At 50.4% G+C, this 16,663-nt stretch overlaps 1 protein-coding gene across 1 annotated transcript; it reads left to right on the forward strand.

Moving 5' to 3' along the window:
• Nucleotides 1–478: 478 nt before the first annotated feature.
• On the forward strand, nucleotides 479–9,568 carry Slc25a29 (solute carrier family 25 member 29). The gene is made up of 4 exons (XM_038337335.1): nucleotides 479–655; nucleotides 4,868–4,911; nucleotides 7,651–7,734; nucleotides 8,017–9,568. Exons 1-4 carry the CDS (start codon nucleotides 622–624, stop codon nucleotides 8,773–8,775), a joined length of 921 nt encoding a protein of 306 aa, XP_038193263.1. The 5' UTR covers nucleotides 479–621; the 3' UTR covers nucleotides 8,776–9,568.
• Nucleotides 9,569–16,663: the final 7,095 nt, after the last annotated feature.

A 16,663-nucleotide genomic window follows, 5' to 3' on the forward strand; every position in this document is an offset into this window, starting at 1 on the left:
ATGGGGAGCCATTCTCGAACGTTCACAACTAGCGGCGTCCAATCCCGCAGGCCTTAGAGAGTCAAGACGTTCCACGTGTGCTCGCCACAGTGTCCCCATGACACTGGCAAGGACGAAGAGGTTGAGCAGCTGAGTCACATCCAAACACCTTGAGGGGCCCCAGGGCCGAAGCAAGGCGAGCGCCGCCCCTCGCAGAGTGCAGTTGGAAGGTTACCGGCTCCAGGTCACAGTGTACCCACTGCACTACCCCTGCCCCGGGCCGCGCGGGCGGGCCCGAGAAGCACAGTCTTTGTCTGCTGCGCCCTATGATGCCCCTGCCCACTGTGTCCGAGGCAACACCCTCTAGGAGCGCCCAACCAATAAAATCTGGCGGCGACACCCAGAGCGCGGGGTGTTGTCCGTGCCTGGTGTACCCATTGGTTGCGTTCTGCACCGGGGACTGCGGCTGGCAGGGCGGGGCGCACGGCGCGAGGTGATGCCCCGCGTGCTGGACGCAGGGGGAGCGCTTCCTAAGAGTCATCACCCAGCTGCCATCCGGACCAGGCTTGCCGGACAGTCGGAGCCCCGACGGCCCGGGGGCCATAAGAGTAGTAGGACTCAGGCGGCTCGCAAGGCCGGGCCATGGCGCTCGACTTCCTGGCTGGATGCGCTGGAGGTAGGGGGACTCCAGGCATGCCAGGCTTCGCAGCCTGCCTGGTGCGCGGGGACAGGTGTCTTCTCGGCTCTCCGTGTGGTGTGCACTGGGTGCGAGGTATCCCGGTGACACCGCGACTTGGTCAGAGGCAGGGACAGATCGGAGGATGCGGGCACGCAGCCTGCGGATTCTTCCCTACTAGCAGCTGCCCAAGCTCGGTGGTGACACCGAGCGACCTCCTAGAGGGCTGGCCTGACCCTAGGCGCCCAGTTCTTCCCAGGTGGTGCTTTGAGCTGCTGGAGGGCGCAGAAGAGGAGGCAGTCCACCGGGTGGTCAGGTCAGCCTGACTCAGGAATGAATGCTTGAGGCGGAGAGCAGATCAGGTTTGCCCATGACGCTAAGGTGCGAACCTGTTGAACCCTTAGTGCCTTTTCTTGTACCTAGAGGCGTAGCTTATTTAGTAAGTATTAAGTACAGAGTCTGGATCCATTGGGATTCCAGGTAAATTTTCCGAGATGGCAGTGGTCTGGCTGGTTATGTCAAGGCTGAGTTCAGCCCTGAGGCCCAGGCCTGGCTCACCCACCTGTCCTACTGCCTTCATCAGCTACCGTCATAGCCCTACCCGGAAAGGTCTCACCTGGAACAGTGATTGACTGCCCTTGGCCTTAGGTGTTTAATCCATGCTTGTGTCTCCCTCCCTGGGTGGAGAAGGCTGGTCTGTCAGGATACCTTCCCAGGGCAGTGATGTACCCACAAAGTGCTTGAGAGCCATCAGGCTGTTACCCAGTCTTTCCTTTGTGAGCCGTGGGAGGGGGATGAAGCCCAGGGATTTCTAAAAGTTGGTGAGGAATTAGAGGCCCAGAAGGGGTCCCATCTTAGCCCCAACCTGTGTGTGTGTGTGGGGAGAGCCCCTTTTATGGCCAAGGCCCCCTTATGTTGTTGCAGTCTTCCCAGGGCCAGGGTTCCTTCTGTGGTTGCACCTTAGTCAGTACAGTTGTCCGGGGAGCATCTAGTCACCCCTCGGCCAGCCTGCTTAGAGAACCAGACCACCCCCATGATTCAGCCACCCCTTCCCTTGGACTTTGGCTCAAGAAGGCCTTTCTTACCTGCAATGCCCATCCATCTTCACCCCGCCTATCTCAAGGGCATCATGTGCCCTACATCCAGCCCCAGTCTGCATTCCCACTCAGGATGCATAGAGAGTGCCCAACTAAACGGAAGTAGTACAGGGTAGGGCTGAGATGGAGGTCACTTGCAGAACCCCTCTGGACTCATCCAGTAAGGGAAGAAATGACAGGGGGTTGTAGCCTCAGGCTCAGTCTTTCTGAAGGGATGGGGCTGCTGGGGGGAGGGGGCAGACAATGGTCTGATTGTGTCCTAGGCTTGCCTTCCGGATTCCCATCACAGATGCTCTGATAGAGGATCTGACCTTCTAAAGCACCTGCCTGGGACGGGTGATGGTGGGGCCTCTCTTCCCGAGGAAGAACACATGTGGGTGTGCCTGAGTTACCCAGGACACATCCTATCCTGCCTTCAGTCTCTGTGGGAGACAGGGCAAATATCTTGACTAATGGTTGGCTTCTACCCACTCCCTGTGTAAGGATGGGTCTCAAATCTTGAGGACACAGTGGGCCCTGGGTTCTGGATAGGGCATGGACCAGTGCGACAGAGAAGTACCAGGTCAGCAGGCAGTGTCTGTGTGGAGGGAAGAGACCTGTCATCTCTGCCAGAACTGTGATGCCAGGTGTCCCTTTCTGTCCTCGGAAACTCATGATATCAGATTTGCCCTGGCTTTGGATTTGGGGTATCCTCTTGGAGGTGGTCAGGCAGGGCTCCCTGACTCTCAAAGGGACTGTGAGGTCAAAAGGATATGAGTAGGGAGTGGGGGTGCCAAGACCTGCCAGCTTGGAACTCTCCTGGGACTTCCCAGCAGAAGGGGTAGATAAGAGGCTTCATAGTCTCTGCAATAACTTGGAAATGGCAAAGACTGTTGTTGGCACCTGTGAGCAGCTGCCCACAGCTGGGCTTTCTGCTGGTACCAGGGGGCCCTTGGAGGAAGAGGGAGGAAGGCTAACAGGGTATCCCAGATGCCCAGCATACCAGCTGTGGGTGCTAGGCTTTCCGAAGCCCTAAGAGATTCAGATTAGCCAGAGAAGAGAAGTCCGGAAGTAGGATTTGCAAACACAAAACATGGTAAACAGGGGGTTGGACCACTGGACTCTGTGAGTCCTGGTTTTGCCCCTGCAACTACTAACCAGGAAGTTAAAAGCAGGTGAGAGCTGGTGTCCAAAGGGAGGAAACAAGGTCCCACCACTAGAAATAGGATGTGAGGGTCTCCAGGAGAAAAGAGCCTGCCTGGAGATGGTGGCGAGGGTCAAGAGATTATAGTGGAAATTTCCCTGGGTTGGAACTGAATGAATCTGCAGCTCGAGGGCTGGCGGAGTGCCCATCGGGGTTGCTTTAAAGAAACAGGCACACCCTTGGCATCCCCTGGCGACATTCCTAAAATCCACTCGTGAAGTCTCCAAGGCGTCCTCATAGAACAACAAGGAAAGGCTTAGCAGTAGGCTTCCCAACCCCAGCACCGGATATGGCCTAGCAGACTCCGAGGGGAGAGGAATCGTGGGAAAGTGGCAGTGATGGGGGCCGGGGTGGATGGGGGCTCAGGGGTTGCTCACCTTTTCTCCTATGCAAAGATTGGAGTGTTACTAGAAAGTTTTACTGAACTAAAGTGCTGAACACTGAGAGAGCAGATCTGAGGAAATCTAGATGTGGTAGCACACTTGCAGAGACGGGCTCTCTGAGAATTTGAAACCAGCCTGGTCTAAATAGGGACATCCAGGCCACCCAGGGTCACATAGTGAGACCTTGTCCCAAAAAGAAAAAAATGTTTTCTTAAGAACAGAAGCAATGGGCCGGGCGGTGGTGGCGCACGCCTTTAATCCCAGCACTCGGGAGGCAGAGGCAGGCGGATTTCTGTGAGTTCAAGGCCAGCCTGGTCTACAAGAGCTAGTTCCAGGACAGGCTCTTAAAAAAAAAAGGCTGCAGAGAAACCCTGTCTCGAAAAACCAAAAAAAAAAAAAGAACAGAAGCATGAGACATGATGGACATTACTGAAGGGTTCAAGGCAGAGTCTGGGAGCAGATGTCACCCTAGTGTCTCCCGGCTGGTTCTGTGACCAGTCCTGTCTGGCTAAAACCAGAGCAGGGCTGAAGTTCCAGCTGTGTCACTTACTGGCCACGCACCACAGACTACTGCTGTGAGCTTCTGGGTTCTGGTTTCCTCATCTGTAGGATGAGTTAATCGGCTCTGGGGTGGGAGGGTTAAGATCGGTGTGAACCAAAGGCAGTGACCGGAAGTTGGTAATGTTATTGTTCATTGCCCAATATTAACCACTGTAGTTAGACATAAAGTACCAGCAACCAAAGGGGACTTCTTTCTTCCTGCATTGCTAAAGCACTGTGAGCGAGCACTCTGCCACTGGCCACCGGCCAGCCCCAAAGAGGCTCTTTGGCAGATGCTTCCTAGAGAAGGAAACCTCACTGACTTCTGTTTCTTCTGGGAAAAAAAATGGGGTCATTTGGGCTGTGGGGGGTGGGTGCAAGGGTGTCACACAGCTGTTCACTACCCGCAGGTCACACTGAGGAGTGTTCTTAGGGGGAGAGGTGAACCTTGCTCTTGTGGGTGGGGTCTCTGGCAGGCCCTTAAGTGATAAATATACCCAGCGGTGACTCAGAATAGAGCCGCATTTGGGAGGTAGCTGCCAGCAGGCAGCAGGTCCCAAGGCAGTATTTCCTAGGAGTTCCATCCAGGAGTGTGGTGGGGTAGGGCAAGGAGGATACTAAGTATCTTTCAGGTGAGCTGAGTAGGGTCAAGACACTGAATCCTTTTGTGAGCGTTCCCTGAAGGTAAGAAGTAACAAAAGGAAAATTCAAATCCTGATGGTGGCAGGCTAACTTCAAACTCCAACTTCCCAGAGCCTCTTGTGGTGTCATACTTCTGGAAGGTGCTGTGCAGTTCCCAGGGGACACAACACCTCAGGGAGCTGCAGGGGAAGGCAAGGGACACAGCTTTTTAGTTAAGGGGGTGCTGATTACCCCCGTTACCAGAGTGGTGGTTGCAGGGATTCCTAGGATGGGCCCAGGGTGTACACACACACACACACACACACACACACACACAGGATTCTTCAAAGTTCTGAGGCACTTGGTCACGGGCACCTTTTTCTTCCAGGTGTGGCAGGTGTGCTAGTGGGACACCCTTTTGACACAGTCAAGGTGAGTCTCTTATGGTGGTACAGATAGGTTGGGTCAGGCCTGCAGGGTTTCTGCCTCAAGACCTCAGCTTTTGAATGTCCCTCACTGAACGAAGTGACCTAGCCTTCCTCCTGGGCATCTCCCACAGAGGCTGAACTGCCTTACTTGGCAGGCGGAGGCTGAGGTGTTGATGGGCAGGTTTCTTATCTGCCAGAGAGAGAAAGCCTACTCTGTTCTGATGTATAATTTCCCTGGCATCTTCTTTGAATTATTATCGTATTTTATGTGTTTGCCTGCATGTATGTCTGTGTGTCATGTGTGTGCCTGGTGGAACTGGAGTTTCAGGTGGGTTGTGAGCAGCTGTGTTGGTGCTGGGAATTAAACCCAGATCTTCTGGGGGAGATCAGCCAGTGCTGTTAACTGCTGCTTGTTGGGCCTCATGAGTAATGCTATCTCTTTAGCCCCACCCTTAACATCTTCCTGAAAAAAAAAAATAAGAGGTGGGAAAAGACAGAAATATAAACCCTATTGAGCCAGGTGTGGTAGGTAGCACACCTGGAATTCCAGCCCTGGGGAAAACTGAGAATTTGGGGCCAGCTTGTGTTAGGAAAGCCTGCCTCATCAGCTGGATGTGGTCGCAGACACTAAAGTAGTAACATCGGGAGGCTACGGCAGGAGGACCACAAGTGTGAGGCCAGCCTCACACACACACACCTGAAATAAACCTGAGGGTGTTTCTCTCCTGGTCCTTCTGGCCCGGTGCTTGTCATGACTGCCATGTCCCTGCAAGGCAGTGTCACCCAGGAAGGTCCTAAGGGCCACCACTTTCAAATGACCAGGGCTCTGGACATGGATTCCCTGGGGTGGCTACGCCCTGAATCATAACCTTGATTAACTGGAGCTCCAGGTTAATCAAGGAGACAGACCCACATCCTGTGGTGGAAAACTCCCCAGCTGCTGGAGTTATAAGTGTTCAAGCTAGTCACATCAGGACCATGCCTCCGTTGTTCTCCCGGTGCCCAGTGGCCTGTAAGCGGAAGGGCCCTAGACCAGACTTGTGCTTGGTTCAGGCCCTAAGCCAGGCTCCTTTCCCACTTGTGTGAGGAAAAAGCTGGAGGCAGAACACAAGCACACTATCCTGCGTTGGGCTGAGCCTCACTTCCTGGTTCTTCCTTTTTTTTTTCTTCAGTGAACCAGGTATTTGTTGGCAAAGAAAATAGCCCATTAATTCAGTGGTGGGATTTTTTCCAGGGTAGATGTAAGAGCCTGCCTTGTGCACTGGCTTCGACCTTACAAAGCTGTCCTTGGTCCAGGCGTCTGTGAAGTGAGGGAATGGATGAGCTTACTAAGGTCCGCTGTTCACTGTGCACCAGGATGACTTGTGGCACGTTAATGGGTTAATGCAGGCTCTAGATAGCCTAGCCCCATCACCTGGTAACCCTGGGGAGAAGGCTGGAGAGCAGACTCCTGGCAAGCAGTGGCCCATGAATTCCATTCATAGGCTTGCAAGAACGATGCCCTGGTACACCCTGTCCACAAGACGACCCACCATGCCCACATTCTGCCTGGATGCCCACAATGGGGCTGGCCATAGTCACATATCATCTTGTTTCTACCTTGTGGTCAAATGTCTCAAACACCTCCCACAGCTGTGCCCAGCTAGTAAGAACATGGATCCTCAGCCTGCCATTGCAAAGGCTGCTGACTTGGCAGGTACTCGCTCCTAAAGCAGGCCCCTCAGGCAAGAAAGCACTTTTGTCCTGGTAGTCCCAAGAGTTGCTTAGCCCAAGAGCATCCCCCTGAAGTCATTCAGCCATAGGAGTCACTCCTCTGCCTGTGGATACCTGGAAAGTGGTCTTTCAGAAAATCAACTGTGGTTGGGCCATTGGCATTCAAGCAAAGTGGCCATAAGAAAGCTATTTGTTTGTTTTTGTTGGGTATGGGTATTTTGCCATCTGTCTGCCTGATGCCCTATGGAGGCCAACATTGGATCCCCTGGAACTGGAGTTCCAGTTGAGCCATAGAGTGGGTGCTGGGAATTGAACCTGGGTCCTCTCATAGAGCAGCCAGTGCTCTTACCCACTGAGCGCTCTCTCCAGCCCCTTGCACATGCTAGGTAAACCAGAGTAGCTCTGTCGCTGAGCTACAACCCAGTCCACGGCTGACCCTTTCTGAATCAGGTCTAGGGAGCTTCCGAGCTCTCGAGACCATGATGTGACCTAGCTTCCCCCAGCCCCAGCACGAACATGGATTCCAAGTTCAGTATGCTCCCCTCATGCCGCCATGACGTCAGTGTTTCAAGAGCAGATAAGCTCTCAGGCAACAAAGAGTGCTTTGAGGTGGAAGAGGTTCTGGGCCACTGGGCCTGGCAGTGTCCCCAGGTCCTGGAGTTATTACTATGAGTACCTAGGGAAGCAGTCAGCTGTCGGCCACCACCCGTGACTCATGGCTATGGCTGTCAAAGGGCTGCTAGCAGGAACAAGGCAGAAGCAGAATAGAAGCCCAGCATCCCACCCTGATGGAGGTTAGGAGTGTGACCCCAGGCTGGGATTCTCCTTCGGCCTCAGCCCTCAGAGCTTGTCTGGTGGTAGTGCACATGAGAGACCTCCCCTCCACTTGTCTTGGGGGCTCCCAGCCCATCTGCAGCTGGCTGTCCTTGTAGCTGGCATCTCTCAAACACCCAACCCGGCCGCACCCTGGGGTCCTAGGAACTGCTGCAGTGGCTCTGCCTGTCCCTGCTCACTGGCTCTGCCTCTGCAGGTGCGGCTGCAGGTACAGAACACGGAGAAGCCCCAGTACCGAGGGACGCTGCACTGCTTCCAGTCCATCATCAAGCAGGAGAGTGTAAGTGCCTGGGCGGGGCAACTGTAGGACTGGGGGGCAAGCCTGGAGGTGCTACCACCTGAGGTCAGAGGCCCAGGGAAGGTCATCGGGGTACCCACGAGGGCTTTTGGGGTATGAGTTGATTGTTGGGGCATCTTGGATTGAGGACTTTGCATCTAACAGAATTCTGCATGCTTCCTATGAGCAGCCGGGTGGTTAGGGCTGCCACTTGTGTATGGAGGGCCTGAGGAGAATGGCTGGGCAACACAACCCCTCATCCTAATGGCATTTCTGTCTCTGCAGGTGCTGGGCCTGTATAAAGGTCTGGGCTCGCCACTAATGGGGCTCACCTTTATCAATGCGCTGGTGTTTGGGGTGCAAGGCAACACCCTTCGGGCCCTGGGCCAAGACTCACCACTCAATCAGTTCCTGGCTGGAGCAGCAGCAGGCGCCATTCAGTGTGTCATCTGTTGCCCCATGGAACTGGCCAAGACAAGGCTGCAGGTGCAGGACGTGGGCCCCGCTCGAACCTACAAGGGCTCCCTGGACTGCCTGGTACAGATTTACCGGCACGAGGGCCTGCGTGGCATCAATCGAGGCATGGTGTCCACACTTCTGCGCGAGACACCTAGCTTTGGCGTCTACTTTCTCACCTACGATGTACTGACGCGCGCCATGGGCTGCGAGCCAGATGACCGCCTGCTGGTGCCCAAGCTGCTGCTGGCTGGGGGCACATCAGGCATCACCTCCTGGCTCTCCACCTATCCTATGGACGTGGTTAAGTCACGACTGCAAGCCGATGGGCTGCAAGGAGCCCCTCGCTACCATGGCATCGTCGACTGTATGCGGCAGAGCTACCAGGCTGAGGGCTGGCGAGTCTTCACACGAGGACTGGCCTCCACGCTGTTACGTGCTTTTCCCGTCAATGCTGCCACCTTTGCCACAGTCACTGTGGTGCTTACATATACCCGGGGTGAGGAGGCCCAGCTAGACAGTGAGGCAGTTTCGGGCACCTCTGCCACCCCTGCTGGGCCTGCTCTGGCCCAGCCTTCCAGACTGTGATGCTGTCTCTCCCAACAACTTCCCTAGGGCTACTTGGCTGAAACCTGACACAGATAATGTGGCTCCTCAGCCAGTCTCCTTGCTCCTTGGCTGGCGATACTAGCCAGCCTATACCCTGCTGACCTTCAATTTTCTTAGCTGTAAAATGGGGACTCTTCATACATGGTACATTCAAGAAGGTCAAGCCTGGTTAAGTCTACACTCTGCAGACAGCACTGCCAGTGAGAATTCCTCAAGCCCTACACTCCAGGGCTCTCTCCTGATCCGACTATAATAAGCTGGCCAAGGACCCACCCATTCCCCAGATCCTCCATCCACAGAGTCCCAGGAAGATACTTGGCCAGCTCTCACGGGTAGGGGCAGCGGATAGTGTAGAGTGCTCCTCGTGCTTCTGAGCTGCTGCCCTTGAACTGCAGATGGGGTCTGGGGTGCTGGCAGCAAGTCTGTTGAGGATCCTTCCCATGCATGGGGAGCAGGCAGGCCACTGCCTCAGTGTCTCCACAGTGAAACTGTGTGACAGCTGTGGCAAGAGGAAATCTCATGCCTGGACTTCTAGTTACCTGTCTGCAACATGGGGACCTGGGTCAGCCATGTCTGCCTCACTACTGCCAGCCAGGATTCCCAATAGTGGGTAGGCAGAGGGCCCAGAAGAACACAGTGTGGGTTGCCCCACTTCCCAGTGCCCATGTCCCTGGTCTTGGCAGCAGGTACAGTAGAGCCAATTTGGGTGTCTCTCCAGCAGCCTGTCACTGTTGGACAGGACCCTCTAAAGGAATAAAGTCTTGTTTTCTAAGTGTGTGAGGCTCCTCTCTGCATGGTGCAAGGGACATCATTTCCTTCCTTATATCCTGGATCCAGTGGCTATCTATGGTCTATGCATGTACTTGGACCTGGCCACATGACTTGGGCAGGTCAAGGGCACATCCAAGCGTTCCTGGTCCACAAGGTGGTGAATGGAGGCGCAAGGATTACTTAAGGTAAATCACAAGCATGCCCTTTAGCAAGCATTGGCTGTCATTCCAGGAACTGGAGGCCAGTGGTGGGGACATAAGTCCCCTGGTAAAGGAAAGGTACAAGGGGAGCTATCTGAGGACCTGGGCAACTAGTATGTGCCCTGTAACGTGTCTTTCTCTATCCTGTCAGCTCCCAGTTTTGATGTGGAGACTTATTAATTATGAAAGCTCAGCTTTAGCTTAGGCTTGTTTCTAACTAGCTCCTATAACTTTAACTCAACCCATTTCTATTAATGTTACCATGTTGTTCATGGCTTTTACTTCTCCTCCTGCACGTCCTGCTTCCTCTGCATCTGGCTGGTGATGCCCCCTCCTTCCCAGAGCTCTCTCTGTCTGGAAGTCCCGCCTATACATCCTGCCCAGCCATTGGCCAATTAGCTTTGTATTAAACCAATCACAGTGACATATCTTTACACAGTGTAATCAAATATCTTGTACCATTTCCCCCTTTTTTGTCTAAGTAAAAAGGAAAAAGTTTTAACTCTAACAGTAAAACTATATACAATAAGATAAAAATTACACTTACAATATCCAGTCCATTTGTATTTGGCAAATTTGGATAAATTACTCTATTATCTATCTTATCTTGGTGAGTTCAAAGTTTTATACCTAAACCATTTTTTATCATAACTTGTATTGCCAACCCAAAACTATTTATTTAGACCTCAAAACATTTTCTTAGATGAACAATTTAAGCTTTTATGTTTTTCAACCTTATATGCTTTATACTTTTGTGAATTTCTTTTCTGAATTTGATGGCAAAGAAAACTACAACTATCTGGTCTTCAACTCCATCAGAGATCCAAGAAGGACATAATATTACCTGAGTAAACAGCAAACAACTTCCCAAACTATAGAAATGGCAGAAACAGCCGGCTGCCTGAACAGTCACCTAAGTTTCCTCTGCAACACTGGGGCATCCATCTGGGGCCTGCAGGCCTAGAATATCTGACAGACTTTTCGGTAAAGCAGGAATTTTGAACAACTTTCTTACCTTGTCTTGGCAAAGTGAGGCAGTTTCTTTCGTGTCCTGCTTGTCCAGTTCGGACAATGTACTGCCAACAGTTGAGGCAAGGGCAGTTTCTTTGCTCATTGGTTAACTTTTCCATAATAAAAGCAAAGTCCAGATGGAGGTTCTTTGATGCCCATCTTCTTTTGAAGTAAATTGGTGTTGCCAGGAGCAGATATGTCTCACTGTCATGAAAAGCCTGATGTTATTAAAAACATTTTAAATGTCATATTCTGTAGGTTTTGGAAGTCTTTGAAGATTACCTATCTATCTAAAATATATCTGTTTAACCTTGAAAATCTAAAACTACAGGTTTGCTTATTATGGATGACTAACTAATCTGTAATTTTTTTTCTTTTGAAACAGGGTTTCTTTGTGTAACAGTCCTGGCTGTCCTGTAACTTGTTCTGTAGACCAAGGCCTCAAACGCACTACGATCCACCTGCATCTGCCTCCCGAGTGCTGGGATTAAAGGCGCGTGCCACCACCGCCCAGTGTGCATTGTGTTCTCTAGACTGCTTCCTGTTGTCTGTGAAAGATCACATTTAGGAACCCGAGGAAATTGAGATACTGATCAGTTCCTCGGAAAACTAGCTGTAACATTTGTTCTCCAGTCTGTGGAATGGGAAGACACAAGGCTTATCTGCAGTCCTGGCTAGAATAGTCTGTGAAGCTGGACCATCTCAGCCAGCAGCCTTGATGCTGTTCTGGATGCAGAACTCTGAGGAAACTGCAGCAGAGGCATCTGAGAGGCTGGATCACCCAGGCTACTTGTCTTTATTGGTACCTGGTCCTTTTATTTTTTTATCTTTTGAAAATACACAAACTTTTAAAGGTAACATGCATATCTGCATTAACACAGTATGGAATGTGCAGTATGCACAAGTCAGTTAAAGATATTTTGCTGTTTTTTTTGTTTGAGCAGGTAAAAGTCATTTGTTAATTTTATGCTTATGTGGTCTGTATAACCAAACTATATTATAAATCTCTATCCATACCTTATGAAAGGATAGCATATAATAATGAGTCATGAGGACTCTGTAGCCAACAGGATTTATCAGTCTCCTCCAGTCTCAGGGCTGTTTCCAGGTTGAAGGATCAGCTATACATCAACTGTCTTGTAGCTTTTCTTTTGTCCCTTGTGTTTGTAATCAAGATTATCAGGAAGACTCCCTCAGTCAAATCTAATCTCAATTAACTTTGAAGGAATCCACAGCACAACCTCTCCACCAGTGCAACACAGCTTTCAACTTTCATTCTGAAGCCAAGACATCTCAAAAGTATCTAGGCTGGTTTAATTCCACAGTCCCTCCCATAATCCAATGTCTCTCAGCAGCTGTCATTCACTCATCAGCATTCAAAAATTAAAAGTCAAGGGGCTGGAGAGATGGCTCAGCGGTTAAGAGCATTACCTGCTCTTCCAAAGGTCCTGAGTTCAATTCCCAGCAACCACATGGTGGCTCACAACCATCTGTAATGAGATCTGGTGCCCTCTTCTGGCCTGCAGGCATATACACAGACAGAATATTGTATACTTAATAAATAAATAAATATTTTAAAAAAAATTAAAAGTCAACAAAGCACCATACAGGATCCAGATGCCCTGTGTAGTTCCCATCCTTATGTGTTTTTAAAATTACTTTACTCTTTCTTTAAAGACTTTATTATTTTTTTTTCCTCTGATTGCCTATACTCATTTTCTCCCCCCTCTTTTTAGCATTTAAGCACATTTTAAAGCATTCTGTACCTATTTAGATGTTTTTTTTTAGGCCTGGACTTGGCTTTACTAAGTGCGCACAGCAGCACAGCAGTCTCTGACCGTGTGATCCAAAGCCTAAATGGCTAGGTGGCAGCTGCTCTGCCGACTCCACCCTCCTTGGTTCCCTGAGTACCTAGCCTCATGCCAGTGCTGCCCAGTTCTTGGAAGTTGCTGAGCTCACTTTGCGAAATCTCTGCGAGTGGCAGCCGACTCTTGAATGCTTGCAGAGAGGCCCACGTGGTGACTGCAGCAGCACAGGCTGGCAGGACTTCTCTGTCAGGTATGGTCAAGCCATGTGTTGAAGCACCAAGTGTAATGAGTCTTTCTCCATCCTGCCAGCACCCAAATAATGGCACGGAGACTTCTTATTATGAAAGCTTGGCTTAAGCTTAGGCTTGTTTCTAACTAGCTCTTACAACTTGAACTAACCCATTCCTATTAATCTATGTATTGCTACATGGCTCGTGGCTTTTACCTCTTCTCCTGCGTGTCCTGCTTCCTTTGCCTCTAGCTGGCGACGCTGCTTTTCTTCTGTCCAGAAGTCCTATCTACACCTCCTGCCTAGTTATTGGCCATTTAGTTTTTTATTAAATCACAAAATCCTATCTTTATACAGTGTAGCCAAATATCTCGCTACAGTGCCCAGCTCAACACCAGGGACAACGTCCTAGAAGAGGCCTCCCTAGCCTGCCACATGAAGTCCCCATAGCCACCTAAGGCTCTTCCCAGGCTGAGACCCAAAGTCTCCTTAGTATAGAGTATTCTTACGTCCCGGCTCTGTCCATGTCTCCTTAGTACCTAACTCCAGTATTGTGAAATCAAGCTTATTCAGCTTCTAAGGACAGGAGGAAAGAAAGGGGTGTCTGGTTGCCCTCTGGGGCTCCCACCCTGGCCTTCCTTCTCTCTTTATTGTAAAAGAAAACAAATTATACTCTCTGGGCAGATGTACAGGAGACTGTCTCTGGTCCTCTCTCAGTCTAGTGGCTGTGCTTCCCAAGGGCAATCTGGATAGGGCTTGGGCCACAGGGCACTTAAGGTCCCTGTCATCCTCAACTCCACACACCTGCATTTCCAGAAAGGTCCTACCATGACCAAGCACGTCTGTTGGTACTAAGTTAGCCGCCTCCTTTCAATGCTAGGGCCACAAGACACAGATACAGATACAGATAAGCCCCTTGCTTGAGTGATGGACAGGAACCACTCACTCGAGGCTGCGCTGTGGCTTCCTTTGAACTGGTAACCTCAATAGTAACTCGAGACAGTAGAAACTGGTAACATCACATGGAGCCCAGTCCCCACTTCCACCATGAGAGCTGACTGATGAGCTCAACAATAAATCTGGGTTAGAAGTGGTGGTGGTTAATGCTGGGTGCACACATGTGCCATGGCGCACGGGTCTGAGTTAGAAGCCATCTGTGGGAGTTGTCTTCAATCATGTGAGTTCCAGGGACTGAACTCAGGTCACCAAGCTTGGAGGAAGGCGCCCTTATCTGCTGATCCAATCTTGCAAGCCCAAACGTGTTTTACATTCTTTTCTTCTTGACTTGAACTTAATCTAGTAAGTACTATATGAGAGTTATTTGTTGTGCTCGAGACAGTGTCTTGTTATGCTGCCCAGGCAGGCCTCAAATGGGTCAGATTCCTGTGTCACCACAGCCAGCTTTTATGAGGGGAGGGAGGTGGTGTGAGAAGAACCCAGACCAAGGGTGTGAAGGGAGCAGCTTCCTTAAGCTGGGCCTGACTCAGATCATTCTCTAGTTCCTGGGCCACCTGCAGTCTCAGGGCATGTCCTGTCTCTGCACGGCTCCACCCTGTCAAGTGTGGCATAAGCACTTACTGTTTTGTTCTGTTATTTTTAGTACTAGGGGTTGAACCTGGGGTCTTCCGCATGCACCCACACCTTCAGCCCCTTATACCTTTATTTTGAACTTAGTCTGTATCCCAGACAGGCTGTGAGCTTGTGATCCTCCTGCTTCAGCCTCCTGAGATAGTGGAGGGACAGGCTGGTGCCACCAACCCCACACACGTTCTTTGTTTTTGTCACGGGTCCCTCAGGCTGTGGCTAAGGTTCTTCCCTCAATTCCCAGATTCCCCTTAGAGGCTTCCAGCCCACAGCTCTGAAAGACAGTTCCTGATGTCCCACTTAAGGTGATGAATGCTATCCACAGATGCTCCCTGGTGCTGCGATTAAAAGCACACACTACTAGTTCGGAATGTTCTTAGACTGACACACCTACCTGGGTCTCAGAGTCATTAGGAACTGTCTGTTATGGAGGACGAGCAATAGCTGAAAGGGACCTAGGAGTATGTTAGCCAACAGCTAAGTGAGAAGAGACAGTCCACACCTAGAGGTGGAAAAAGGAAGAGGAGGAGGGTAGTGTGTCCTAGAGACCAGCCTGGGCCATCAGAGGGTTGGAGTCACAGAGATGTAGGGGATGACAGTCTGCAGGCGGGGCTTGGACTTCAGCTACTTCATCTTATAAACACCACAGCCTTGACCTAAATTGCTCAGTTTTGAGTGTACATGCTGAGAATGACTCCACATTTTGGTAGCACAAGTCAACACCATCGGCCAGCATATCAGAAGGGCACAATATCACATCATATCAGAAGCACCAGACATGAATCACTGCATGGAACCAGCTTACCTGGGACTATAAAATGAGCACTGGGCTAATGAGATGGCTCATTGAGGAAAGGTGCTTGTTGCCAAACCTATCAACCTGAGTTCAAACCCTGGAACCCAGAGAGGAAGGAGTCAATTCCTTCAACTTTCCCTCTGACCTCCACTAGAACCCACCCAACTCACAGTTCACCTCAAAAGCCACCACACAGGCCTGCACTTGTGGTTCCCAAGATTCATGGGGTCCCCAATAGCCTCTTCCTGTGTCAGTTCTCTGCCTTCTGTACAGCCTTGCTTAAACTAGAAACCTCTTCAGCCCTCTGGGGTCCAGTTGTGTGATGTGTGAAGTGTAATGAGAGTGAAATGCAGCTGGTTGTTTTCTGTTTTTGTTTTGTTACTCTTTGGTCTTTTGGGGGCCCGCTACCCAGCTCCCAAATGAACACAGGGATGCTTATTATTACTTATAAATGCCCGGCCTTTGCTTGGCTTTTTTATTTCTTACCAACTTTCTGCAACTTAAATTATCCCCTCTACCTTTTGCCTCTCGACTTTTACCTTTGCCTCTGGTCTTTTACTTTTCTCTATCCCTGCATATCTTACTTTCACTATTACTCCATGGCCAACTGTGTAGCTGACTGGCCCCCCTTGTCTCCTCTTCTGCTCCTCTCTTTCCTTTTCTTCCCAGACTTCTCCTATTTATCTTCTCTGCCAGCCAGCCCTGCCTATTTCTCTCTCTTGCCTTGCTATCTTCCGTTCAGCTCTTTATTAGACCAATCAGGTGTTTCAGACAAGCACAAGGACACAGCTTCTCGGAGTTAAACAAATGAAACATAAAAGAATGCAACACATCTTTGCATCATTAAATATTCCACAGCATAACAAAGGCAACACGTCTTAAAATAATATTCCACAACAAATTAATATAAAACAGAAATAAGGGTTGGAGAGGCAGTCTGGGTTAAGTAAGAGCACTTTCTGCTCTTGCAGAGGAACTTGGTTTAATTCCCACCATCTGTAACTCCACTTCCAGATCTGACACCTTCTGCTGACCTCTGCAGGCATCAAGTACATGGTTTAAGACATAAATGTAGGCAAAACACTCATATACCTAAAATAAATTGATCTTAAAAAAACTGAAACAAAAGATTGGTGACTATCAAGCACAGTTGAGATTTACTCAACAAATATTTGTGAATTTCTTTTCTGTTTCAAACGTGGTCTCAGGTAGCCTCGGCTAGCTTGGAACTCACGATATTGTCAAGATTGCCTTTGAACTCCTTGCTGATGCCATGCTGGGATCAGAGGTGTGTGCCCGACTAGTAATTTATTGCTATTTAATAAATTCCGACACGGGGAGACACAATGTGTGTCCTCTAATGTTTCTGCCTGGGCTATTCCTGGCTGTTGGGTTTTTCTGCTGCCCTGTGAAGGATGGTGGGGTGCTGCGAGGCTTGAGAGCCCCAGATAGCACCCCCCCTTCCACA

This window comes from Arvicola amphibius, chromosome 7 (assembly GCF_903992535.2).
Source record: "Arvicola amphibius chromosome 7, mArvAmp1.2, whole genome shotgun sequence".
Lineage (NCBI taxonomy): Eukaryota > Metazoa > Chordata > Mammalia > Rodentia > Cricetidae > Arvicola > Arvicola amphibius.

What these genes read in the sequence shown, in the direction of transcription:
- Slc25a29 (XM_038337335.1), top strand. Translation starts at nt 622, where the DNA reads ATGGCGCTCGACTTCCTGGCTGGATGCGCTGGAG. An exon ending in ACCCTTTTGACACAGTCAAG is followed by an intron (nt 4,912 to 7,650) that starts GTGAGTCTCTTA and finishes CTGCCTCTGCAG; the next exon opens with GTGCGGCTGCAGGTACAGAA. An exon ending in CCATCATCAAGCAGGAGAGT is followed by an intron (nt 7,735 to 8,016) that starts GTAAGTGCCTGG and finishes CTGTCTCTGCAG; the next exon opens with GTGCTGGGCCTGTATAAAGG.